The sequence below is a fragment of the Ammospiza nelsoni genome, chromosome 4, assembly GCF_027579445.1.
Source record: "Ammospiza nelsoni isolate bAmmNel1 chromosome 4, bAmmNel1.pri, whole genome shotgun sequence".
NCBI classification, from domain to species: domain Eukaryota; kingdom Metazoa; phylum Chordata; class Aves; order Passeriformes; family Passerellidae; genus Ammospiza; species Ammospiza nelsoni.
The window spans coordinates 24302588-24329956 of NC_080636.1; the positions used below are offsets into that span (position 1 = coordinate 24302588).

The 27369-nt window shown below is 34.1% G+C and overlaps 1 protein-coding gene across 1 annotated transcript in view; it reads right to left on the bottom strand.

The window, feature by feature from the left end:
• ATP8A1 (ATPase phospholipid transporting 8A1) overlaps positions 1-27369 on the bottom strand; it is a 100458-nt gene that overhangs the window by 19449 nt on the left and 53640 nt on the right. The window contains exons 25-33 of the mRNA XM_059469861.1: positions 24772-24944; positions 22036-22219; positions 21806-21916; positions 15160-15234; positions 14920-15042; positions 12354-12432; positions 8612-8673; positions 6022-6078; positions 5469-5576 (exon numbers count right to left, since the gene is read on the bottom strand). Coding sequence (XP_059325844.1) covers positions 5469-5576; positions 6022-6078; positions 8612-8673; positions 12354-12432; positions 14920-15042; positions 15160-15234; positions 21806-21916; positions 22036-22219; positions 24772-24944 — 972 coding nt within the window. The remainder of the gene's footprint in view (positions 1-5468; positions 5577-6021; positions 6079-8611; positions 8674-12353; positions 12433-14919; positions 15043-15159; positions 15235-21805; positions 21917-22035; positions 22220-24771; positions 24945-27369) is intronic.

Genomic DNA, 27369 nt, shown 5'->3' on the forward strand with positions numbered 1-27369 from the left:
AGGACTTAAAGGAAAAGCAGACCTATTAACTGCAAGGATGGAAGCACTAATGGAAGGTTCTTGCAGCTTTACAGCCTACTGACAGATGAATGGATGTTGCTGTTATTAGGTGATGTAAGTTACAGAAATTTCATTAGTTAAAGCAATTATTGCAAAAGGACTACACAGATATAAAAACATCCAAAATTTTAATCACAGCTTCATTAATTTATGCAGTCATTATACAGATATGACAAAATATGGACAGCAGGAAACTTCTGGCAATTCCCTGAAGATAAAAAATCCATTTTGTTTAGTATCACAGATTAGTTTTCTCTGTATTGAAGAGTTTAAAAGAAAAAAGAAAATACACCTGCAAAGCATTTATCAAATATGAACAGACTTGGCATTTACTTTAAAAAACTTATGCAAACTTCATCTGGCTTAAACAGAAAATACCATAAGTTGTTTAAAATATTTTGAAAGTATATTTAAATTATCTATTTGTTAATATTATGTATAGAAGTATCAACCTAATTAATATCAATGTAGTAAAGACAGATCCAGGCAGTTGATTTTTTTCAAGTACACAATAAAAATTTTCTTCTATTCTGAAGTGACACCTTTATTTTGAAATTAAATGCAACTTTTTAATGCAAAGGGTCAAAATATACTGTGTTAAACGTAGCCAAAAAATGCCTAAAAATAATTTAATGTTGTTTTATCCCCTTTCTTTCCTGTGCATCTGTATTTAAGAGCACAGTCTTTACTAGTAAAATATTAAGAAAATAACCCACAAAGTTCCTTGTTCACATGCTTCCATACTAGACAGTACTGACAGAAAGCAAATGCATGAATAAACATTCCTGCAGATGTAATGCAAATTTTAATATATTAAAAATATCCTCTGTATGCTATTATAATATTTTAATATAATAACAATATCCTCTGTATGTTACACAAGATGCAAAGTTGTTATAAACTCAATGACAGCTTTTGAAATGTTTTCAGTATTTCTCTCTCATAAGCTGTGCATCCCCATTTTTTCTCACAGAAATAGTGTTTTGCTACTTCTACCAAAATCCTCCTTGCAGAAAAGGTATTTTAATATTTTGTTATAAGTAGATAGAAGTTAAATTCCCGGTTTCTTAGGATCTGTGTCTAAGACTAGAAGAATATAGTCCCAGAATAAACTCAAAGAAAGTAATTTTTGAACGGGTGATTTTAAAGTACAAGCAAAATAATAAGAAAGTAAACAGTAAGTTCTACTTAATCAATGATAAAACATTTATGTCTTTTTTCTACTAAAAGACTCATGAAGTTGATTTGCTACAGTACCTGAACTAGCTACACATACCATACAACATAATTAATTACTCAGGTTATCACCCCTTTTTATCACATATCCTTCTTCAGTTTTATGGCCTATTTTTCCATTTTCTTCAGCTTCATAAAGCCTATTGCTTCTCTCAGTTTTCATCTATTTTTCCTTCTAGCCTGTGTCTGCCAAAAGACAATGGTGAACTGACAGTTTTCATCTGAACATCATCAATCAGGGAAAATGAATGAAGTTTTCTCCACTTGGAACTTTATTTCTTTAAGAAAAAAACCCCACAACTGGAATAGAAACTGTTTTAAGGTTGGCAAGATATAACTGGTTTCAGAATATGGAAAGCTACTATAACCCAGACATCTACTATCATCTCTAACAGATAATCAGCTACAGAACTACCAGTTACTCATATCAGGAAACCTATGCCAGGATACCTTACTTATGTGAGTAAGAAGTCAAACTGCAGTTCTTTTGGTGCACTACCTGTTTGACAACAAGTTATCACTACTTACAGGACTTAGGACTACTGCACCATGGAGAGCCATGCAGTTCCCACACTGTGAGAAATAGTACTGCATAGGTGGATGAGTGTTTGCCCAGTGCAGATCTACCAGCCTTGAAAAACCAGAAAACAAAGGTCTTGATGCCAGAATTGTCTCAGCATGCTAGATGAACTGGACATTTTGGATCAAGGGGGGCCCTGTGTGTTCTTGTTCTGGGAAAACTCAGAGCAGAAGAGAGAGACAAAAAAATACACTTGATTATACTATTAGGAACATGTCAAGGAAAGGGGTCTAGTGACCTAGACAACAGAGAAAATAATGCTGTAACTTCCATACTTTTTCACTTTACTGTATTTTCTTTTAGACCATGGCATTCTGCAATCTTTCCTTCTGTGAAACCAACATACAGCAACCTGCATGTAAAGCCAACTTTAATTATCTTCTGTATAATTGGAACAATACAGTAAAAGCCAACTTTAATTATCTTCTGTATAATTGGAAAAATACACAAAATGATGGAAACAATTAGTGTAAAAAGTCAGAAAAACTTGCAAAAAAATTTGATATATTTGTTTCTTTGTTCATCCAGTAAGTGACTGGATGATGCTTGGATAGTAAAAAATGAACACAAAAAACCAACTCTTATGCTTTAACTTTGGGCCACTAACTTTAGTGCTCAAATGTAAGAGTATTAGCAGCATGAACTGACTTCTGTTACAACTCAATTTTTTCTCAAGTCAATACCTTGCATTGTTCTCCACAGAAATAAATTTATTAGAGTTGAATATTTTATAAGAGTGGATAAAAAAAAAGAGTTTCAAAATATTTAGATAAAAACCTTCCTCTGCATCCAATGAATGAATTTTCCATCACCTCCATATGCTTTTTCTCTCCCCCTCAAGAGCACTAGAATTTTATTTTCTTGGAACAGAACCAGAAATAAGCAGGAAGAATCTTACAATTTTCATGACATTAATATGAAGAAGAACCAAATCCTTACCAGAATGTTTCATTAAGTGCTTTTCTATCTCAAAGAAGACATGAAAAATATGTTTGCAGAAGACACCATCTAGCTGGAACTTAATTGTTGGATGAATATTATGTTAAGAGTACAGACTGGAAAGACTATAAACCTATTATGACAGAATTGTTACCAGCTCTAAGAAGAAGAAAGAGAATACTTTTAAACATTCTAGGGACTATAGTTATGTAATCTGCAACAATATTTCCTTACAAATCTGAAGTTTATTAAAAAGGGGGAATTTTTAATGAACACGTTTGGGGAAAAAACTGCATGAAAGTCCCCTTCAGCATAATTTCTCATATCATACCAGCTAAAATGGACAAAAAGCTAAAAGCAGACGTCAGCTTTTGATACACTTTAACTTTTGCCAATAGGCTGATGAAGTTTTCAAGTCTGACTCACACATTTGAAGAAATCAGGCAAGCAGTATTTGCACAGGCAAGTAGAATTGCTTATATGGATTTGTTTCTGTCACATCACATTTTTCTTGCACAGATAAATCCATGAATCTTTTAGTTTCAGTACTTTTGGAAGGCCTGATTTGCTACAGAGAAACTCAGTGAATTCTGCCCTGCCAGAGACCACTCAGTCAGTAGAGGAGCTTCCAGGAAAGCTTACGGAAATCCTGCTTCCAGCCTGAGCTGCAGGATGCATCAACAGGACTTACAGCCACACAGAGTGCAGCACAAAAAGCTAGACCAGAGTTTAGAACATAAGCTTTACTGGCCTATGATACTTTCAGAAGACTTTATTCTGACATCACAGACATTGAAATATATTCCTAGAAAGGAAACAAAACCAATCTCAGCCAACACCAGCCCCCTTTGAACAACTTCATGCACATACACACATCAAAACTACCATATACACATAAATGCACAAACAAACACGCTAACAAATTAAGACTACCCATTTCAAGTACAGATAAAGTTTTATCACAACAAATAAATTATTTTAGGTTCATAAGTCAGACTACTTTGGCACAATGTTGAATTCAAAGCCTAAGAGTATTATTTTTGTTGACAGCTAGATCTCTTTAATGAAGAACTGTTTCTAGGAGATCACAGGAATTACATTCCCTCAACACCAGGTGTTTGCACAGTAATTCAGGCTCTGAAAATGTACCAACTATAACATTGTTATTTCAATAGTGAAGTATCCACTCTTATGCCATACAAGGTATAACACACCATTTTGTTTCCCCTGCACTTATCACCATGAAAGTTCTGGTGTCTTAAAAGCTGTAAAGTTTTTACAAAATCTCTAAAACCACCAAATTCCAAAAACATTGCTTCTTCTATAAAATACAGCATATATGAAGAAAAATGCTGAAGTACGATAGCTTAGATTAATTTAAAATAATATACAGAATTAGTTTTAAGTACTGAAGGCAATGTGGTAATGTACAAAATCTACATATATACATATGTTAGACACAATGATACAGAGGAAAACCACCTAGAAATTGTGTAATTTCAAATTCTTTTCCTTAGGTGTCCAAGTATTTAAGGTAACACCTTGTGCTTTCCATTAAAATATAATAGTTACAGAAATGCCTATAAACTATTTTTTCCTTTAACTGTTTAAATAAGAGGTTAACTGTTTAAATAAGAGTTTGGATTTATGAGTCTTAATTACTTTCAAGAGAGGGAGAGATATGCATCGACATTTCCCACATCCTACATAAATTTTTAAATTGCTGAATTATATCACAGTGGTGGTGGAGTTAAAGGGACTCACTCTTTTACTGGTGTAAGGCTTGATTTAGTTGATATGCTTTGAGAACCATTAAAATAATATCTTTCTGACTCAAGCAAGTATTCTCAGTTTCTGATTCCCACTGAGAATGCACATCAAAATTCTCAGCTCAGGAAGTACTGGTCCTGCCCAGAAGCAGACATTAGTGTTTGGGAAATTAATTCTTCAGATGTTTCTGGAACTGAATGGTACTGAGAATTTGGGACTGCAGTTCCAATTAAATCAGATATGGTAGCAAATAAGCATCTTTTACAGATTCAATCCAATATGGAATATTCAGATCAGGTTTACACAAATGCAATTAAAAATGAATGAGAAGCCACTAATTACTGTCAAAAGGTTAAGGATACATTACAATGATGCATTCCAAGCAGCACATTAATCAAAAAGGAAGTGCTCATGACAAGCAGTTAAAGCAATGTTATGGCACCTCAAATTTTTGAGGCATTTTACAGAAGTATTTGGAAAATTTGTAAAATTCAAGATTAAAAACAGCCTTAACCAGGCTACTATTGGTTACTTTATTATGAAAGAATGCTCCAGAAAAATAAGCACTACAATTCTGAGAACTGCATTTGGTAAGTCTTTTCTTCAGAAAATTAAAGCTTACCTAAGAACTGCAAAACAGCTTACCTGTCTATTCTTTCTCATTAGGCCATATACTCACAGCCTGTTAGCTGAACTCCATTTTCACAAGAGTAAAAATTTATTCTATTTTTAATATACATGGTTGCCATATTGCAGGTATAAAAGACAGAATGACATATGCACCTCTAGTTAGCAGAAGGATCCAATAAAGATTAGGTCTGTATTACAGACTGAAACAATATTTTTTTCACACATTTGGATGGTAGTTAAAATATATTTTTACCTCTCCGGACATATCTGGTGCCATAGGAATGACCGGCCACAAAGAAGAGTAGATTCCAAAAAACACTACCCAAAGTACAATGCTTCCCCAGATTGCTATATGGCTGAACTGTTGAAACAAACCAAAAAAGAACAACTATCACAGATGCATTATAACATAAGATCTTTGCTACCTAGTATTTACAATGCTATTTTGACATATTGGGTTAAATTTTCATGCCTTGTATTAATTTAACTCTACTACTTCAGTTAGCCAATTCTTAAAGGAAAATGATACTATCAGCAGCAATATTACTGCATTTTAAGCCAATTTAAATTCAGTTACAGTAAGTCCAGAGTTAATTTGATTTTTCTAGTTTAAGTATTACATGTGTTGTAATTTTCAATATTGAGCATTATTTTTTGTATGTGGATATTCTGTCCTTCCACACAGTAACCACAGCTTTCTACTGACAAACTCTTAAAGGATGCAATATAACAAGTAAGAAGAATACAATTATTCATCCATCATATTTCACAGAACATGTGAGAATATGGTAAAGACATTTGCTTACCAAAGTCCAATATGAGGTCTCTAATCCAGCCTTCAAACACACAGTCAGAACCACAAACTTAGGAGAGAAGACAGAGTATTCTTAATATGGGAATCTTAACATACAGAAATTATTAGTTTGGTTAAACTTTCAGGAGAAGACAAGAAGAAGTAAATTGCTACTAGAAGATTTAAGGATACAACCCAGTAATAAGCTAATAATAGAACATTAGGAATTACTAGATTCCATTAATAATGGCCACTCCCTTGATTTGGAAAACTCCTCTTTTGCATTAGAAATCTTATCCTTGCTTCTTAGAACTGTGTAAGTCTGGCTCTTACAAAGGTGTTGGCATCTTTATTGATGGTATTTAGGTTACATAGAAAGGTCTGTGAAAATTGTAGTAGTCTTCAGTAGAGACTGAAGGCACTCTAGTTACAGACAGGATGATTACAACTTTGTACACCAAGACGGATTTAGAAGAGACAGATGCTGGACTGAAGGAAGCTTGCAATTGTTCAAGTTTACATTAATCTAAACTTAAAAAACAACCAAAAGTTTTGTTCACTTCATCAGTAAATGAGTCATCTGCACCAAACCCTGAAAAGCCCAGGTTAAATGTTGGTAATATAAGACTTATGTTCTGCATACAAATAACATGTTGAGTAAGTTTGTTATGTCATTTTCATTATTTCATTATCTAAAATATGTGTGAAATCTAATTAGAAGAAAATTGAGGACGATTATGAGTATTATAATTTGCTTGGTCTATCCAGTTTGGGTTCTGGATTTGGATGCATGAAAAAAGTTATGGAAAAATAACACAAACAAACTCCTTTGGTACACTTGTTCACTACTTGGGTCAGTCGTAAGAGAAGTAAACACCCTTTAGGATAAGATCAAACATTGCTGCTGCATGGACAAAATGTATACACAAAACAAACACTGCAGATCTCTATAAAAGGAAATACACATTGTGAGTATAGAGCCTTTACTGACCTGTGATGGGATCAGATCTGATATCCCTAACAAAATCACCAACTGCACATAGCCACTCCCTCAAGAATATGGGGTTTATTGCTCCCTCCTCTGTTCCAATAGTGCTCTAAATCCTACCCAGGGAGCAAGAACTCAAACTGGTATTCTGTATAAAGACTGAGATTCTGAGATTTTTTTAAACAAAAGACTCTCCAAAATGGTCATACAGATATTTTCACAGCACTCGATTCCTATTTGAAATTTATGTTTAAAGAAATAATTCCAGGACATACTATGAATCATTGCATATTTCTGAATTTTATTTGTGGATCCAAAGAAACGAAACTATATCACCTCCTGAATTCCTTTCTTATTGACTTTTGCAGAATTGATGACTACAGACGTCTGAAAACCACATTGTAAACAGTATGAGAAATGAGAATTACCTTAGTCTCAGAATTTTGATATGACTGACAACTGTTACTACTCATATACCTCAGAAAAACAAATTAAAAAAAAAAATAACTCGCCACCCTAATTTTGAAAATCTTTCCAAAAATCATGTTTGTTCCAGATTTCCTTGAATTCCTGTGCAAGAGCAGGAAATCATCAATTGCAACTTCTATATTTCCCCAGACTTTTAACCTGAAGTGAAGGAAAATAGGTTTCTTTGGGAAATTCTTGAGCACTTTGCAGGTTAGTAGCAAGAAATTAACTACCTTGCAAGATGGTCAAGTTTCAGCTCTCCTAGTTGAGAAGCAGTTGCAGAATGTGACATATGAGCAGCATTGTGACCTCTGTTTTAGCATGTGTCTAGAGTATTTTCCTTTTATTTCCTTATTCTCCAAAAAAGTGATTTTGATGTGAATTCATATTACAGCCCCTTACTTTAATGGAAGAATTAATTTCTTTTTTGTACCTGCCAACAGTGAGGAACTTGAAAAATTAATTAAACTTTTAACATTGAAGAACAGAGAAAGCATAGATCTAATTTTGCTTCTAAGACAGATGTTGGAAAACCCACTATTGAGTAATATTGGTATCTAGTAAGTGAAAAGCATGTATTTAGCTCTACTAATTTATTCTAGGAGATAAAAGATTAAAAGGAAAAAAACCAATTATGACTACTATCTATGAGAGCAAGAGACGTTTACTGTTAGGTATGGATCAGGTGTATTTCTGGTGGTTTGATTGCCTCCTAAAAGGGAGGCACAATCTTTATTCAACATGGCTCATTACCTCTTTTAAGGCCTCATGATAAATTAAGAGAGAACAGGATTGTATCATCAGAAGCCCACAAACCACTTCTATAATCAACAACCTGAGATTTCTCCAATGCAAATGCTTAAACTAAATTAATAAGCATGCTAATTAGGGAATTAGAATTCCCATTATTTAAAAAACCAGACAGTTAACAGTAAAGAACAAATTTATCTTCTGCATCTTTATGGAACTGCTTTGTTTTAAAAACTGGAATTAGAACACAAAGTGCACTCCAAACCTTCTTGAAGAGTCATTCAAGAGCCATTTCTTAAGGCACTTTTTAAGGCACTGCACTAAGTCTTCTATGAATAGAATTAATAGTAATAGTAGCAGGATATCTTTAGGATAGTTAGAGCCAATGTAGACTTACAGTGTATACAGTGTTGCCCAGGAGCAGGTAATCAGAAGTTTTGCCATTGCCAAATACAGTACCTGGAAAAGGAAACAGGGATAAAAATAAACATTTAAACATCCACAACAGGACTATATATTATCTTAATTTTGATACAAAATAGATGGCAGCACTTACTACAGGGTACTGAGATATTTCATTTTGAACTGCACTGAACACTAGAGAACTATGACTTGTATCATGTTTAGTGCTCTAAAACTTTCAGTGACTTCAGGGATTATGCAGGAAACAGGAACTTTTTGTGACACCATATACCAGTAAAACCAATTTTGTATTCAGTAGAGTGCAATTAGAGTTTTATCAGATATAAAATCTTATAATCAGAAAGATGTGAAATATAATGGTTAGAGTATATACTGCTTATAACACATAAGTAGGCAGAAATCTTAGAGCCAGACTTTCATAAATTCCGTTATTTTTGGTATGGAAACTTATCTTTGCTCTTATGCATATTTTTGAATTCAACTTCAATAAAAATACAAAATATACTCAGTTTAAATTCCTGAGATGCTTGTCATTCATAAAATTTTCAAAATTTACTCAAATATGTGGATTCATATAAGTACATACACATTTGGCACATATGGAAACACACACACATCAGTTATGCAGAGTCAGAGATCTCAAGAGAGGCATTTTCATAAAAAATCATATTTTCATAAAAACCACGTTTCCTAAGCTGAAGACTCTAAAGCAGTGAATTTTCCATTATTTACCAGAAGTTCATGAGTATTTTTACAGCATAGGCTTTTCTGATCCCAGTTCTGTCAAATTTATTTTTAGACATGGGATGATCAACAACTGAATTATTATGAGGAAATTCCTCATTCTCAATTAAAAGTGCTGAGGTGGCTGCATTTTCCCATGTTCAGTTTTGAAATGCTTCTAGCATTCAAGGCTGTTCAAATACTGCAACTAAACCAATAAAATTATAATGCTCTGCTGTAGAGGTTCTAACCACTGGGATATTGCTTTTTACTGCATTATACAGAGTTTTAAATGCTGTGTATGTAGTAAGTAAGGACAAAAGACAATAAAAAAAAAAGAATAATAACAAAGTATTTTTAAAAAAGTTGTATTGAGGAAAGAGAAAAATAAAGGTATTTCTCTGTGGGGGGAATTAAGGGATAGATTTCTAACTCCTCTGATTAGGCTGGACAGAAGAAGGTGACAAAAATGGTGATAAATGCTGATAAAAACAGGCTGTAGTTGGAAACACTTATTTTCTACTATCTCAGCTGGCACATGGTATATTAAACACTGCTAATTAAGTATGTTTTCATATTTGTGTTGAGTGTTTTTCCAGCCTTCATATCATCTTTATATATGCTTGAAATTAAATCCATTTTGGTTGAGGATGAAAAATGCTCCTTTCTGAAAAAGCTTTTCAGGACTTGTGAAGATAGTTTAACAAAGAAAAAAAATGATGTATTTACTGATATTCTGGAAGAGACAGTAGGGGACAACTTCACAAAAAAATACTAGGATAGAAGTCTTCCTTAACCTAGCTGTCTCCCATTCCATGATGAGGAGCTCACAATGGCTGCATCCTTAGCTCTAGTGATAGTGGTTGCATTTCTGACACTTCCCCTATTTAACTTTCTCCCTGGGCAGACTAGCACACCAAGAAGGACTATAGGAGCTGAAGCCTGAAAAAAACCCAACAAACTGAGACTGTAGCTTGTTTTAAAGATTATACAAAAGAGGGAGCACCTAGTGAACTTACTAGTACATGCAAATTTGGCTTCTCCCATTTATGTTGACAAAGTTGCATCTGAAGAAGCTTCTGTGAAGACTGATGTGTCACTTTTTGTATCCACATGACAGTACACAGAGTGTAAATTTTGTGTACTGTACAACGGTAAGGTCCCATGGAGCCAATTCTGACAAACAATTCTTACAAATCCATACTTATTTCTGATCATGTATTTCTTGATAGACTCTACTATGACATGCAGTTTGAAATTTTCGTCTTACAAATAAGAAATAGGTGGACAAGCAAGAATATGACTAAACAGTAGAATTTGACCAAGAGAAGGGTGCCAAGAGATTTTAATCATCTTCAAGATTTGGTTTTCAACATTCTAATAAATGCCTTCTCATATACCACTGCACTGCTTTACAATATACACCTAGCAGTAAAGAGCAAAGTGAGAACAAGGCAGAGGAATAGGCAGGCAGCTAAGCCTATTTCCACCAGTGAGAGTGCTGGGACTCAGCACTCTGATGCACAAACCTAAGCTATAACTTTCATATTTTAGGATCTACCCGCACCACTTCTTTGTTAAGAGAAGGTGGAAGCAGGGACTTGTTCTCAGAAGTTCCTGTCTCTGGTATTCCTTAGGAAACTACTACTATTATTTCCCTTTCCTCACTACTATCCAGACACCAGTGATTTAGTTAATAGCATATCTCTTTTTTGCACTTGTATCTCCCTCATGTAAAACTGAGCACCACCAGACCCACCCTAGGTACTGATTATATCACCTCATAATGTACCCAATTCCCCCAAATCCCAGTTCTGCTCCCTTACCCATCCTTTCTTTAGCAATGAAAGGGAAGGGCAGCAGGCAATTTGTTCAGACTCACAGAGGCCACTGGCCAGCAAGGCACTTCTAGCCCAGGGTTTGTGGGCTGAGGGGGCTGAGCTCTGCCAAGTGCTTGTACAGGTATCTCTGCCATTCACTAACAAACTCTGCATCACCACAGACACTCATTGAACACTTATCCATGATGTAATGCAAAAATCTCTCACGTGGATTGGCTACAGCTTTGAATGGGGATTTCAGTTTGAATTTGAGATTATGGTTTTAGAGTATGCACTGACATTTTGGGAATGTCATTCCTCTTGGGCTATCTAAACCTCTCCAATGCAAACTATTGCCACTGAACTTACATTCAATGTGATGTGAGTGGCCTTTCAGAGAAAATAAGCTGCCACATTCCTCCCTTTACCCATTAGGAGTCACAGAGTATTTTTCCCTTAAGCTTTTAGGGCATGAGCAGCTGTTACTCAGCTGACCTGAGCTGCTAGTCTAAGCACTTTCAAAAGTCCATGAGAACATTTCTGTCCCCTATGCCAGGGCAGACTGCTTGGCTACATCACCAAAACTGAAAAGGGACTAATTTTCAGAAAAGCTGCAAAGTACACACTTTCCTCTCAACCACCCCACTTCCTTCTGCAGCTCGAGCAGATACAACAGTTGAACCAGAAGATGGACAGGAGTGAGCAGTCCAAGATGTCACTGTTCCTCTGACACAATCCCACTCTTAAAAATATAAACTAGCAGATTAGTATGGCCTTGAACTAACAGGACAGAATGTACACACAGTAAAACTAAATGTTGACAAAATGTAAGAGACAAGGGATCACAGAATTTTAGAATCATGTAGGTATTTACTGTGGTGGTGTATTTCATGAAAATTACCATAATTAAATAGCAATCTCTTTTTCTCCATCTTGTTTCAGTTTACATCAACACTACTGAAATAGCTAAATGTACATGTACATATTATTATTCTTGCTTTTACACAGATCTTAAATAAAACATTTTATGTATATGGCATCTGGTTTAGTTCTAGAAATGGTATCTTGAAATTTAACCACACTGAACTGTTATTATTTATAAAGCTTCCCTTAGAAATAAGACGATATGTAGAACTTTTCAACATTTATATTTTTATTTTTCATAATACTTACCATGCTGAAGGGCTTTTAGTGGAAACCAAAACAGAATGAATGAATGGAAGAGGCCATTTAAACAATGAACCCAGAAAACCTAAGAAAGAGAAAACAGAAAATCCATGAGAACCATTTGCAATAAACTAGCTCTGTGAACCCTGACCTTTCTTTTTATCCATGTGTTAGATTCACAAAATGTGTTTTTGTTAGGCCACCACTGTGAAGTAATATAACTGACAGGTACTTTCTGCCTCTTAGCTCTTCATGGGTCATTTGTTTATTTTATGCTTTGAAAAAATGTGTGTATTATCTCCTCCTTTTAATTTCAATTCAGAAGGGAAATTAAAACATAAAAATATGGGAATATCATCAGAAAAATGAGACTAAACTAGACACCTGGAACAATTCCTACATTCCAAGTGGGAAATTAAAAAGGACTCTAGCTTTTATAATTTGCATTTAGTATAAAAATAAATTTAGATCATAGAAAAATTAAAACCTGAATTACACATATGCCTAACCTACATATTCCCACACACAAAGGAATTGAAAAAGGACAAATATCAGTTTCTTCTTTAATTTCTCCTTACATACTCCATTCTTGAGGAGCACAATTTGATCATATTAAAATTCCTTTAGTGTATTTGCTGAACAACTGAAGCTTTACTTTCAAACTTATTTCCATTTGTAAAAGATGCCTTCTGCAAAGGATTGTATTAAGTTTAAGAAAAAACACTCTACTAACATTTTCCATAATATATTGCATAATGACATAAAAAGACTTAATAAAAAATATGTAGCCCATTTCCTTCAGTATGACAATATTGGTTTTTTCACTAACAATGCTTTTGACTGTTATGCCTTTTATTGTAACTGAATGATGTGTATCTTGAGTGTTAAGGTGTTCAAACAATTGAAATTAAGTTGCCTGTCTCACATTTTCCACAATGTCTCAACATCTTTTGTTAGATTATTCAGCTACACTTGGTTGCATGGTCCAATTTACACTCTAATACTCTGCACATTTAAACTTGTGCTACTCATTAACCTTTGTCTCTCCTTCTTGCTATGTCATTACCAGAAGTTTTTATTTGACAGAAAGCACAGGTGGGTGCAAGAAAAATTAGTTCTACTTTTCCATTTTCCTGACCAAGTCTTTTTGTCCCATGCTAATCCTTTAACCTCTGTCATGACCTCATAACCTTTGATCCCTTTTACCATAACAAATATCTGCATCAATATTCAAGGCAGTAATGTTTCCAAATCTTTAACACCAACTATTCAACTTATATAGGTGGGAATTTTGTAGCTGGTGAGTTTGTAGATGTTTACTCATAGCAAATGTTGTATGGGAACAGTCACAGAATTTCCAATTAAGTCAACAATACATCTGTGCAATAAAAAAAAAAAACACAAACTAAAGCTTATTTTAAAACAGAAACACAACTATTATAACTCACACTGTTTATTAAAACTATCACAACACAAAAAAGTGTCTGTATTTATGGGACCATGAAAAGCCTCATATTTGGAAAGCATTCACAGGGACACAAGAAACTCTGTTACAGTGTCCTTAAAAACTTTCAGGGTGGATTTTGAAAGGATGAAATGAGGAAGAAGGAGAAAAATCTCATCTGTTTCAGTGAACAAAGATAGTTTAGACAAATAATTATGTATATATTGGGGTAACTTGAGTTACATTGCACAAGTGGTGCAGATACAAGAATTAAGTATGCTGTATCAGCTCTGTATATTTACTACAGACCATCACATAGAAGCATTGTTAATTCCAGGATATATTGAAAATATCCCCAAGTTCAACATAAAATGACATTACTTGAAATGTCACAATTATATTTACGAGAAATAAACTCAGAAGAATCTTTTACAAAAGTCAAATACTCATGAAATCACAGATTCAGGCACAAGTTTAACTTAGTTTTTTTCAAAAGAGATATTTTATGGGCAATGCTGTAGAAATTTTCTTTATTTTATGTATTAAAGAGTCCTACATTCTTTTACCATTACTTATGCTAGTCTCTCTAAGATGAACATCACCCAATTCCCACCAAAAGTAGCTTCAGATTCCTTTTGATCCACCCTGATGCATTCTTGACTCCCAAGTATTTTTTCCCAAAACTCAAAATTAAACCATAAACCCACAACTCCAAATTGACAAAGAATAGTACCATGTCCCTCCCTCTACAAATCTAGTGACAGTTCTCATTGTCCACTGCAACACTTCTCCACAGGCTTCAGTAATCCATTTCCATATAACAGTACAAATACATACAGCCCCGCAACAGTGAGGTCTAATCACTTCTGCCTACAGAAGACAGCTTTATTACCAGCAGGGAAAATAAAAAGGGTTGAAAAATGAAATCCTAGTTGTCCATTTCCATACTTGGTAAAAATGAATATATATATATATGATTTGTACCATTCACTGACAAGTGTACACCTGGAAATAATAGCAATAAAAATCCCCTCCGTTTTTAATTATGAGCAGCATAGAATAAAAAGGGTAACTATACTGAATTCCTATCAATTTTTGCTTTACGTTTTGATTTTTACAAAGATCTACCTTAGTATTAAAGTCCAGTGCATTTTGGGAAGTCTTGTATAACTCAGGGTATTTCAGCATGTTTTCTTTTCGGCAGGATCTCTCAAATATTCCAAGAGTTAGAGGAGGCATTGCTGTAAACATCTAGGTGGTTTAAAAAGAAAAAATTGAAACATTTTAGAGGTGAGAGTTTGCTTAAAGATTGCTTACTCAAGAACCATTCATGGTTAAATGTACTTAAAGGCACACAAATTGTCTTACCACATTGTAAAGACCTATACACCATCTTTCAAAAAGAATTTGTCCAGAAAAGCCATTGACAAATGCAAACCAGACCTGCAAAAGATTAGAACCGTGTATTATTCAAATGTCTTGCAAGGTACAATAAACAGATTTTTCCTCAGCCTCTCAAAAAGGGATACCCCTACAACACATTTACAACACAATTGAAAATGTTGTGGTTTAAATCCATATAAAAATTAATGATAAACCCAACTTTCAATCAAGAACAGACAGCAGGCAATCTAGTCAGATATATGAGCAATTCCATGTAAATAGGAAAACATTCAAAGGAGGTAGCTATTTTCAGAAGAAATGTCAGGTTCTTTAAGGTTTTAAGAGCGATTTAAGCTCACTTAGTTCTTAATTAAATAAAAATTCTGACAAATATGGGCTGCTGGAGGGGGAACCTACAGATCAGTAGTCATTGTCTTCCCATTGTTAGCAAACTTGACTAACAGAATTCATTGATTAAACCTGCTGTTTAAAACTACCAATAATCCTTACTCATAAAAGGATTAGGCTCTACCAGAGCATTAAAATAGAGCTACTTAGTTAAGAAGCACTAACTCAGCTACATAGGTACTGTAGAGAGGGAAGCGGACATCTCTTTAATTGCATAATTTTTATCATTTTTTGCTAAAAGCAAATTTAATTTGAAACATGTGATAGCATATTTTTCAGTACAGCATTCTGCATATCTACTTTCTCCTATTATTGTCATCCTTGAATTAGTTCAATGACAAAGTGGAGAAGCAGCACATCTGATGAATCTTTATGACCAAGTTACACTTAAACTATATGGTCTAGGAAAAACATAAGCTCTTAAGTAAGACAAGTCAAAATAATTTGAACAGTCTACTCCATTTAACACTCAAGTTTTTCAAGTGAATTTTTAGATGCTGCTTTCTTACAGTTTACATTTCATTAAACTTTATAAAGGAAGCATGAATTACTACAATCAATATGGATGTTTATTAGTATGAACCCAAGCTGGCCTCCAGCTGACTGGACTCTATGACCAAACCCAGATTTTTTTTAATCATGTGGTACAATGTCTGAACACGTCTGTGACTACTTTGAGATGGAAAACCTCCTAAATTTGTCAACTACTAACACTAAAAAAGGGAGGTAAAATCCAGCCAAAATTGCTATGTTTTTCAACAGATAAGAGTAAATTTTTTTTGGTGGCCACTTATTAAAACAAGATGGCATAAAAAGTCATGACTGTTCAAGGCTGCAAAACAGAAAGAGTAAGAATGCCCTGAATTTTCCAAAATCTTGAAATGTGAAATTTGTTTACTTTGGTAGTTTTAAGTGCAACAAGCACAATTTTCTAACCTTGCAGACTACAAACTGAAAAGACAATGGAATTACTTTATTTTAGCTGAATCAGATTTTTAGCAGCTCTTTTTTATTTTGATTTTTGAATTTCAAAATATGAATTATGATTTAATTGTGATGAATTTGTTGGCAGCAGTTTCTCAGTAGCTGACTGTAAAGGTTCAAGATGAGTACCTAATCAATTGTGCATTACAGAATTATTAATTATGCAGTCAACATCAGTAAGATTGATGCTTTTTTTCCCCCTGGTTTGTATCAAATACTGGAGTAAATTTTAGAAGTATTGATTTGAAAGGGTTAGTGTGGTGGAAGATACAGGACTCAGTAGCTGGTCATAAATATGTGTACATCTCATTGCTGGTAATTGCAAATAGAGTAAAGAAAAGTATCCCTCTCTAGGAAGAAAATAGAAGACCACAAATACACATAGGCTTGACCCTTCATAACCAAGGAGCATATGGAAAAGACATTAAATTTCCACTATGATTTAACTAGCAGGCAAAGTGTTATAAAACACTAATTTAAAATGGAAGGCCTAAATATATACACTGAATCTATTCCACATGTTGACTGCTGTTACAGGTAAATGATGTTAAGCAACACTTGGAAATGTTTGGGAGTGACTTTTAAAAAGCAAGGCAAGTATTCAGAATAAAATTTTAATTTGCAATGGAATGTTGCTTTCAGCTTATTTTGTACAGAATTTAAGTTAGAATTTTCAAGGTGTTTAAACTGAAAGTGGTTTTAGTATAAAATTGTAAAGAAATCCTTTAAGGCATAGTATTGACTTCCTGAAATATTAGCATTTACTTTTTTCTAAAGAAAGCATGCAAGTTTTAGGCATTTTAGTGCAATAAAGGACTGGCCTTGGTCAGAGGCCTAGATGCAAACTAAAGAGAGATGAAATCTGGAAGCATCTCTAAGTCCTGAAGTTCTTATGGAAGATATCAATAAAAGTCCATGAAGAAGAAATCTTTCAATGTGGCTAAAAGCAGTGGTCTCTAGCAGAAACACTACTGTTTAGTGGAATACCACATATTTAACTTCAAGAGACAAAACATCTCTAGTATCTAAGCAGAAACATTAGTTTTATATTAGTTACAAGATTAAGAACAACTGGCTTATGCCATAATGGCTCAAAATGAAAAGAGCTAAAAGGTGGAAAAAGAAAAGACAAAGGACAAATACAGCCCTTATCTCAAACGATAAGAGAAGAAGAAAATAACCTACCTATTTGCCTTAACTTCTGAATCTTGGGCCCTAGAAAATTACACTCTTAACCCTATATGAAAAAAGTAATATGGAGCCTTACTACATTATTAATAGTGACAAGAAACACTTGCTCTGCACTGGACAATTTATTCAGAGACAAGTGTGTTCCATCCTAGTTATGATGGACCATGAAGGAAGCTGTACCTGCAAAATAAATTCTTAGGATGCTGGACATGACACTAACTTAGGAGCAGACTCAAACCTTCTCTCTTAGGGTATAGGTCCTACTCTAACAAATCAAATTATGAATCCAGCTCCCTTTTACAGAAGAACAGTTGATTGGTGCTTTTAAAAATAGTATTTTAGTCTATATATATGAACAGGCAGTGAAAATTAGACTATTCTGTAGTTCAATACCTACAAAATTTTCTACTGAAAAGGAAAGAATTAGGTCCCCAGACTGTCTAAAATGAGATGGACCTCAACAAAAATCCTTGTATTTCTAATTTTTCCAGCCAAATAATGCAAAAATGTGGGCATGAGCACAATCACCCTTCTGCTGTGTGTGTTTCGAACTGAACTCGGTGCAGTTTGCACCCCTCAAGTAAGCCATGTCACAGTGAACCACAGCAGCTGAACTGTGCAGCTCAGACCCAGTGTGAGTATGCCCAGAAGCCTGCTCATGTTTGGGGTTATGCATTACATGGGTTATGCATTATATGATCATGGCTATTCATCTGAAATGTCAGGCAAAGGAAATAGGAACACAATGGTCAATTCCAGTTATGGACATGAACTGCTTGGGGGAAGGGGGAAAATAACCTCCCAATCATCCAAAGTTTATGGAATAAAAAAAGGCATTATAGCTTGAATTACTTAATAAAATTAATTATTTTCATGGTATCACTTAAATTGTTATAAATGTTTAAACATCTGTAACTGAAATTTAAATCTCAACTCCACACAACTGTTTCTTCTGCTTGTCTTGGTCCTTTATCACTGTTACGCTGATTCTTACTCTTATTCTTACTCTTTCATTTGATGTTTCATGTTGGATAAAAATCAAATATTCTTATTTTTTAAAACTGTAAATCCCTTTTATTTAATATGAACCAGTTATTTTACATTACTGCTAGTTGTTACTAGATAGCAAAATGAGAAGTAGGAATAGGAAAATTCTGTTCCTCTGATGTCAAAGGGTAATTTTTATAGCTTCATAAAATCAGTAGTTTAATGACAGAGTGCATACAGTAATGGTAATTATAAAAATAAAACCAATCCACAAAGGAGTTCTCAGTCATGAGATCAATCTCAACATCAACCACCTTTTTAAAATAAAGTCAGCTCCTCCAAAATAAGTATGAGACTTTGCATAGGCTTATCCTACATGAGTGTGATGATCTGTACAGGCTCAATAGAGCACATTAATGGTCTATTAGAGATTAAAAGTTTTCACATGTAATTTAGACTGATACATCAGAATATAGCCTCTCAAGTCATTGTGACTAGTCCTATACAAAAGATGAGGCCCATATTTAAATAGCTATTGCATCAAGACATAGAGTAGAAAAACATTATTACAGACCTCTTCTAGTTTTCTTATGAATAGGAGTTTAAATGTCAATAAGCACTGATCACTGTGCTTCTGTATTAGTACAGACCTTTACCATTTTCTGAATTAAGAAACCAATTGATATCAATTTCATATCAGCCCATGAAAGCCTAGGATAAAGGCTATATTTTAGATTAAATGGAATATTTTCCATTATTTTCTTGATTAGGACTGAGCAGACATTTAAAACCAGAATACAGATCTATTAAGAAAGGGTAGGTATTTTTATTATTGTCAGAATAAAAGAAAACTTGTTTAAAGTAACTTCCAGACGTGCCTTTCACAGTACTATTTCCTAAACTCCAAGGCAGAGGAGGTGTGGCCACAAAAGCCTCACTGAAGTTTTCCTGATGTAGCATTTCTGCATATTAAGCAGCAGCTTACAAATACTCATTGAGCTCCCTGCTCCCACGCCTGATCTGTACAAAAAAACTGAAAAGAGAGACTCAAGACTGGCAGTTGTCCTTTCTGGAGACATTCAATGATGAATTTCTGCCCATTCACTCACAGTATTGACATGAGCTATTAACATCTCTGAAAAGTTTTCTGAGCTGAAAAATGTGGGCTATACAGGAATTCAAGTAGAATTTATTTTGTCTTCCAGAGAAGGTGTATATGGCAAAATGATTGCATGTATTATATATAAAGGGTCATAACAGCCCATATCAAAATTATCTCTTTGCCCTTCAATTTGCTCAGGAAGATGAGACTATCTGTTCATAAAATCAAAGTTTTGATCTTTGGACTATGATCTCTGTATACTGCATTTAACGTTCTTTCTCAAAAAATACAAATAGTGGGATACTTATATCTGATTTGTTAAAAATTCACAATATGTTTGCAGGTGACAATGACAGAAATTTAAGACAAATAAATTTATATGTTCTAAAGTCAACCTTTATATGCTTTCTATAAGCAAAGTATACATTATTACTGTTTTTTTCAAATACTTCTAGAGCTACTGCTAATCAGTACTTCTGGAAGTCTGATCATGTAAGTAGATACACAGCCTTTGAAATACAGGCTCCTAAGTCTGCCACTTCTAGACAATAAAGGATCTTTAGTGGACTTGCTTTTTCTATAGCTTCCTACTTTATATTTTTCTTAAGAGGCTACAAACTTGCAGCTACTTACACAGAAATCTATTTGCAGTTATAACACAATAAGGAGAGAAAAAAGAGGAAACTTAGAAAATGTTAAAATATGGTAAGAAAAGTACACTCCTTTGGCTACAACATTGTACATAAAAAATGTAAAGTATTTTCAAATATTACAACAATTAAGGTCACATAAGTAAGTATCCAAATCGAAATATTAATCTAATGTTTACATCAGGTTTAAAGAAATAAAGCATTTTTTCTTCCAGTAAAGCTGAACACTTACTTTGCAAGTTTAAGATACTCATTTGAAAATATATTTAAAGAAACAACGAAAATTTAAAGAGTATCTGTTAACCCCATTAACATACAAAATACATAAGACTTTCAATAAAATTTATTTTATGGCCAAGATTTTCAAAAATTAAAAATTTTTTCCACATTTTTAACCCAAAGTTTCACTGTGAATATAGAGTTTGAATCAATTATAAATGCTATATATATATATATATTTATATATGTGTGTGTGTGTGTGTGTGTATTTTTGATGATAAAACATGCAGCAGCTGACAGAAGAAAAGGATGGGAAGAATGAGAGGAGCTTTAAAAAATTATTTAAAAATATGTTTAAAACATTTTATGGTTGCTGTGTGGTGATGAAGGGAGTGAAAACTACAATTTTACATTCTGTTCTAACCATACCTACCAATAAATGTAGATTAATTACAACACAATCCTCTCATTAATTACAACACAATCCTCTCATACCACTGTATTTTTTTGCAAGATTTCACTCCTTAAAATCCCAGGTGAAAAAACGAGGTTGGCTACTTTCAGGAAAGTATCCCTGCTCTTGAACAGGAGCCTGAGGATGCAGGATCACCCCATCCAGCAAGTGAAAGATGCCCAAGAGAGGAACTGAGCCTGTCTGTAGCAGCCCTGGGCACTGCTCTGAGCAGCAACAGCCCAGCAGTGCAACAGAGATCTCTGAAAGGGCTGCAGACTCTGAACCCACAGGCCCTGACACCAGCACAAGGAGATGAAAAACACACATCTCTGGGTAAACTTAAGGCAAACTTGTAACTGGACTCCTTAATTACTGCAATGATGTTACATGTACAGCATTTCAATAAGCTAGCAGTATTAGAAACACATTTAGTACTAATATTTACCATGCATTTTTAAACAACTGCGTTTTTTTAAAGTAAAAAAAAATCAGATTAATCAGATTATTAAAAATTTCAAGATTCAGTACTAGTAGGTATTTATTTACAGTTAAAATATTAAAAAAAAAATCATAGCCAAAAGCTCAAAATAAGGGTTTTACTTTCAAGATGTAACATTTCATGTGCTGTAAAATTACCTCGATAATATAAAGGACTATATTCTTGTAGAAACAATATAAGATGCATTTAGCTACTCTGTTATAATTCCAGGCTCCATGAACCAACAGCAAGTTCTTCAAATACTTGAACTGCAAAAAAAAAAAAAAAAAAAGAAAAATGAACAAACGTACAATTAAAACATACATACACTAATATTAATAAAATTTTAAAATATTTTATTGTAGTATTTTGCAGTGTAATGACTTACCTGAGCAATTGAGTAGTCTGAAGAATTAGCAGCCTGTAGACCTTCATTCCCACTGATACCAACACCAACATGTGCTGTTTGTATCATACTAACATCATTTGCTCCATCACCAATTGCTAGAGTTACTACCTTAACTTGTTTTTTAACCATTTCTACAACTTCAGATTTTTGAAGTGGTGATACCCTAAGGGATAAAAAAACCAAACAGGTTTATTAATACAAGACTTTCAAATGAATGTAATTTCAAAATACACTTTATATTCTGTGGAAAGCTAATAAACCCAGGCCAATTAACATCCTAGTGAGCGATGTCATCTTGTTATTGCCCTTCAAGGGTATATGTTAAAAGCACATTCACAGCAAAATTAATAAAAACCAGCATTTATGAACTTTGGACTACTTAAAAGCTAAAAGAGGATTCTATGTTGAGGAAGTCACCTTACCAAGTGTGTTAGAGAGAACTGTTTGAAAGTGCATTTTAAAAAATAAAGGAATGAAAAATAATACAGCCTTCAAATTGAAGGTGGCTATGTAATCACATTATTCAGTGGCCAGCACAACATATACACAACTACTGGACTTTTAAAAAAGCTGTGTTAGATGAGTCTACAGCCTTGTGGAAAACCTGGCTTGAAAGCTTCTGGGCAGCAGCCCTTCTGAAACATTCTGTGGTCCACCTATATGAAAAAAAAAATCTTTCTATGATCTTTTGGTATGTGTTTTATTTCAACTCTGCTTTTGAGAACTGTACCAAGACTTGCTACAGCCAGCTTCTACTGAAGATTCCTGCCCCAAGTACTTCTTTTTCATCTTTCTAACTTCTCAGGAACAGTGCCTTAATTCCTTTTTAGACAATGTTATAAGGGCAGCTGGAAGATGGCCCTATTACTGCCTCAAGTTCATGGTGAAACCAGTAAAAAATATTTTTCATTCATTTTGCTCACTCTTAGCTGTACATTTTTACTCCAGAATAACCCATTTAACATTCTTCTTGCATATATTACTCTGAAGCCAATATAGAGTTGGAATTCAGCTTGCTGAAGTCTTTAAGCCAAACATCTGCTTAGAATTAATAACATATACAGATTTTTTTTTTTAAGAGAAATGTCTACTGAATATTTGTCAGCATCATCTGTGCTACAGCTAGTCTTAAGAAGAATCCATTGGTAATAAATGCTTCTGCACAAGTCAATGCAGCCTGCAAACTTAAAAGAAAGTGGTGTAATTTGTACTTTTAGAACAAATGAGAATTTCTGATGTTTACTGTCATTATATGGATGAAGAAGGAGCTTACATTCTTGTTAAGTCTGTATTATATTTTTTAACTTAATTGAAAACTACCACTTAAAACTTTTTATTTTTAAGCTCATAAACAAGGAAATGAAGTTTTTTGGTACTAAAGACAAAGCATTTAACAGAAACAAATATTTTGGCAGAATTTTGACTTTTGGGAAACATGGGATATTAAATAGGTTCTCATTAAAACAGTGAGTGTTACAAGCAAGTATTTTAGTTTAAACCTGTAGCCGATTTTTAAGCAACCACAAAATATGTCAGACATATATCTAGATATGCATTGAAACCAACTGACCTAGGTAAATTATGGAAGTGTAAAATGAATAAATTACAGGGAGAATACTACTAGAACAGAAACTTTCATTTTGCACTTTGCTGTTTCTTTACAAGAATGCCAACAATAAAAGACAGATTTCTGTACAGAATACCCCTCAATGGTTCCCCAGTTCAACAAAATCAGAAAAATTATCTCTTCAAATGGCATAAAACGTATTTTGTAATCAGGGAAAGAGAAGAAAAAGAAATATAGCTTTAAAAGATCAGTTCTACATGCATCTCCTGCTTGTTACTGTATTGAGCAAACTCAACCTAGTAGGACAAGCACAATATTCCAACTTATCTGTCAGAAAGACTACTGCCATTAGGAAGGTGTTTATGCACAGTACAAACTGTTCAGAGTGACTTGTCAGTTTAGAAGACAGTAAAACCTTAGTTTGAAATTCAAACTGTTTCAAGCTGAAGCATGGCTACAAAGCTTAACCACAAAAACATTAATTAAAAAAATCCCTTGGCAGCATGACATTGCTTTTCAGAAGGTATGGAAAGACTAGAAACACGGTGATTATTTGGATATTGTAATAATACTTCTTTTTCTGTGTCCTTTTGCAAAGTAGAAAAATAGTTCCATTTTGAACAGATTTTTCAGATGAATCTGACTTATTTTAATGGAACAATGGAAGTTTCTAGCTGTAATAGTTGATATTTACAAGAAAGGATTAAAGGGTCCATAGTATAAACAAAGCCTATAATAATCAGGCATAATAATGCTTAAAAAGGCATTTCCACCAGCTTCAGGTAACAAAAATCACCCGGAGTAGTACCTTCAACATTTTTGAGCACTTCTTATACAGTGTAATCCACATCTTACAGAAAAGCAGTGGAGAAAGATCTACAGGTGACTCTAGATATGCTAAAACCTGGGGTTAACGGTAATACCAATTCAAGGTCAAGATTAGTGTCTCAACCTTATTGAGGCTACCCTCAATGGACTACAAATCATGCTCCTGGAAATAGGCAATCTGAGTGACTCTGACAATTATGCTTTGTTGCAGACTGCTCTACAGTGATATTTCACTTGAATGACTGTATTTCATAACTCCAGTTTCTTTATTTTTATATGTTAACAAAAATAGCATGGAGAGAGAATAACGTAAACCTTACCTGCAACAAATAACAGCTTTACATGACAAAGCCAAATCCAGGAAATACTGTCTTACTCCAAATGTCAAAGCATACTTCAGAGATTTACCATCAATGATGAGAGCAAAATCATTTTCCTTCCTTAAAGCATCACCAAGAGTACTGCAATGATGGCTAAGTGTCTCTCTTGTTCCCTGTTGCACAAAAAAAACGGGGTCCGTTATTTTTGCTTCTTAATATTCTTAAATCCAAATTTTCAGTGATAATAAACACTAGCACTTTGGTTTTTGAGGAAGCTGCCTTTTGATTCTGCTACCAAATATTATAAAGCAAAAAGTATATTTGCAATATTGCACTATGATGTTGTGTAGGATTGCTCTTTCACTCTGCCAAAAAAGAAGTGTATAAGTTGAGGTGGAACCTTCAATGATCTTTGAACAATAACAGTAGTTGCATAAATATTTGCCAGAAGACACAGGTATACAGAAAACTGATATAATAATACAAAAGATGAGTCACATATATAGAGATACTAGAATTTGCTATTATACAAAATGTTCCTAAATGTTTAGAAAAAAGGAAACACAGATAATTAATGATATAAATACAGGCATTATAATTGATAGTTCTATTACATTAAATATTTTAACATAATTTAACAATTATAACACAAAGTACCTGTTATATAAAGGAACATATTTTGTATTTTTCAATTGCTAATGACAGTTTGAATCATACCTAGAGAAGTCACTATTTTGTGATCTAGTACTGAGAGCTTCAGATTACATTCAGTAGACAATACATTCATACAGATTTATTCATGCAGTAGTCTCCTTTGGGAAGGTCAGTGACATCTAGTTAGCTACAGTGCAGTTCTACCATGGAGTGTCATAAGGGACAAAAAATATTGCTTGTTGCCCTTCTTTCCATTTGAAAGATCTTTACAGACCTACAACACACTTTTCTCCTGTTTCCTGCTTCACAGCCCAAAAGTAAAAAGTATTTTAGAGGAGAAAGGAAGATGAAAAAAAACTCTTCTGCTTGTAAAATATTAACTTTGGAAGCTAGTGACATCCTATGACAACATCTTCCCATTTTTTTTACAAGTTTACCAACCAAATAATTGTGTTTTCAGTGATGTCAGGCATACATAAACCAAATTTGGTGTAACCACCTAAAAACAGAACACTGAACTAACTAAAAATCTCAAACTCCTCTGAAATGAAATTAAAAGATACTGCTTTGCCTTTTCAACCCAACTTACTCCTTCCAGTTCCACACATTGTTGTTAATGGTTTTTGACTATTTTGCTTCTACTGGCCTTCAAAAGATTCATTGGTTTATCTAAAATGAGATTAGCCTGTTGTGGAATTCTGCACTTGTTTCCTGGCTCTCACCTGCTAGAAACTGTGACAGAAATGAAGTTCCACTGTTTAAAATTACATGCTAGAAAATCTTTAAAATGACAATAGTTTCTGTAACCATATTCTAGAGCATCTTCTCTAATTAAGAAATATTGCAACATAAAGGAAGTATCAATTTGTCTCATCTCTGCGGATTATTTAATTTCTATCAAAGTTTAAAAAACACATGAAAAGTCATATTCCTCCCATCTACTGTTTCTTCTATGTAGTGAAATCCCCATAATCCAGGAGTAAATGGTCTCTGCCATTTAGATTTCGCCCCAAAACAAATAACATTCTAAAGGGTTGAGATACCTAAATAATTTCAGTTCTATACCAGCTAATGTCTACTGCGGACTGGGGAGGTGCGTGGGGTTGAGATATTTTTCTTATTATTTCATGAACAAGAGTATCTGTTCAAATTAGAGGATCTTTTATTTTAGCATATTCTTTGTATGTTCACAGAGCTGGGATATAGTCTGAACAAATACATTTAATTCTAACTTCCTCTGTCCTGCATGCTTAAATCGAAACAATGACCAAATTGATGAGGTATTTGTTTTGTTATATCTTTTTTTTCCATGTCTTTGAGACAGGGGACTCTGCATGTCCATAAAGGGGTTAGATTTGAGCAAGCTGTGTTTTAGCAAAAGCCACTGGTATGCAATGGACACTACTATTTTAACAGCAAGGAGAAGAAACATTCACTTAATGCCACTGTTCTCAGTGCAAGGTTTCAGCGTTTTTCAGAAGAGTATGCAGATCAAGAAAAGCCAACCTTCCCTGACTCCACTGAACCTATCAACATCTTTTTATAGCCAAGAGGCTGTACTTTACAGACGAGGAGGAGAGGACTGCCACAGAGCAACTCCCATCAAAGATCCCAAATACACAAGTGCCACAACACTGGGATTATCTTCTCCAAGCTTTCCTGGCTGCTCAGTTCCTCTCACAATGAGGAAACTGGATTGTCCAGCCACCCTCATGGGTGCATAGAGTCCCAGTACAAGAGGTGGACCTGGCTCAAAAGCCAAAGTGTCATTCTATGTGATTTCCTTAACAGACAATATTCCAACAAAGTACTACAGTCTTTTGCCAACTGTTATTGGTACGCAGAAAGGAAAGAGGAATTGATCCACCTTTGCAGCTGCACTGACTCAGCATTCTGCAATCACAGCAATCCATCCCTCTCTTCATTTCCTGAGACATGACCCAC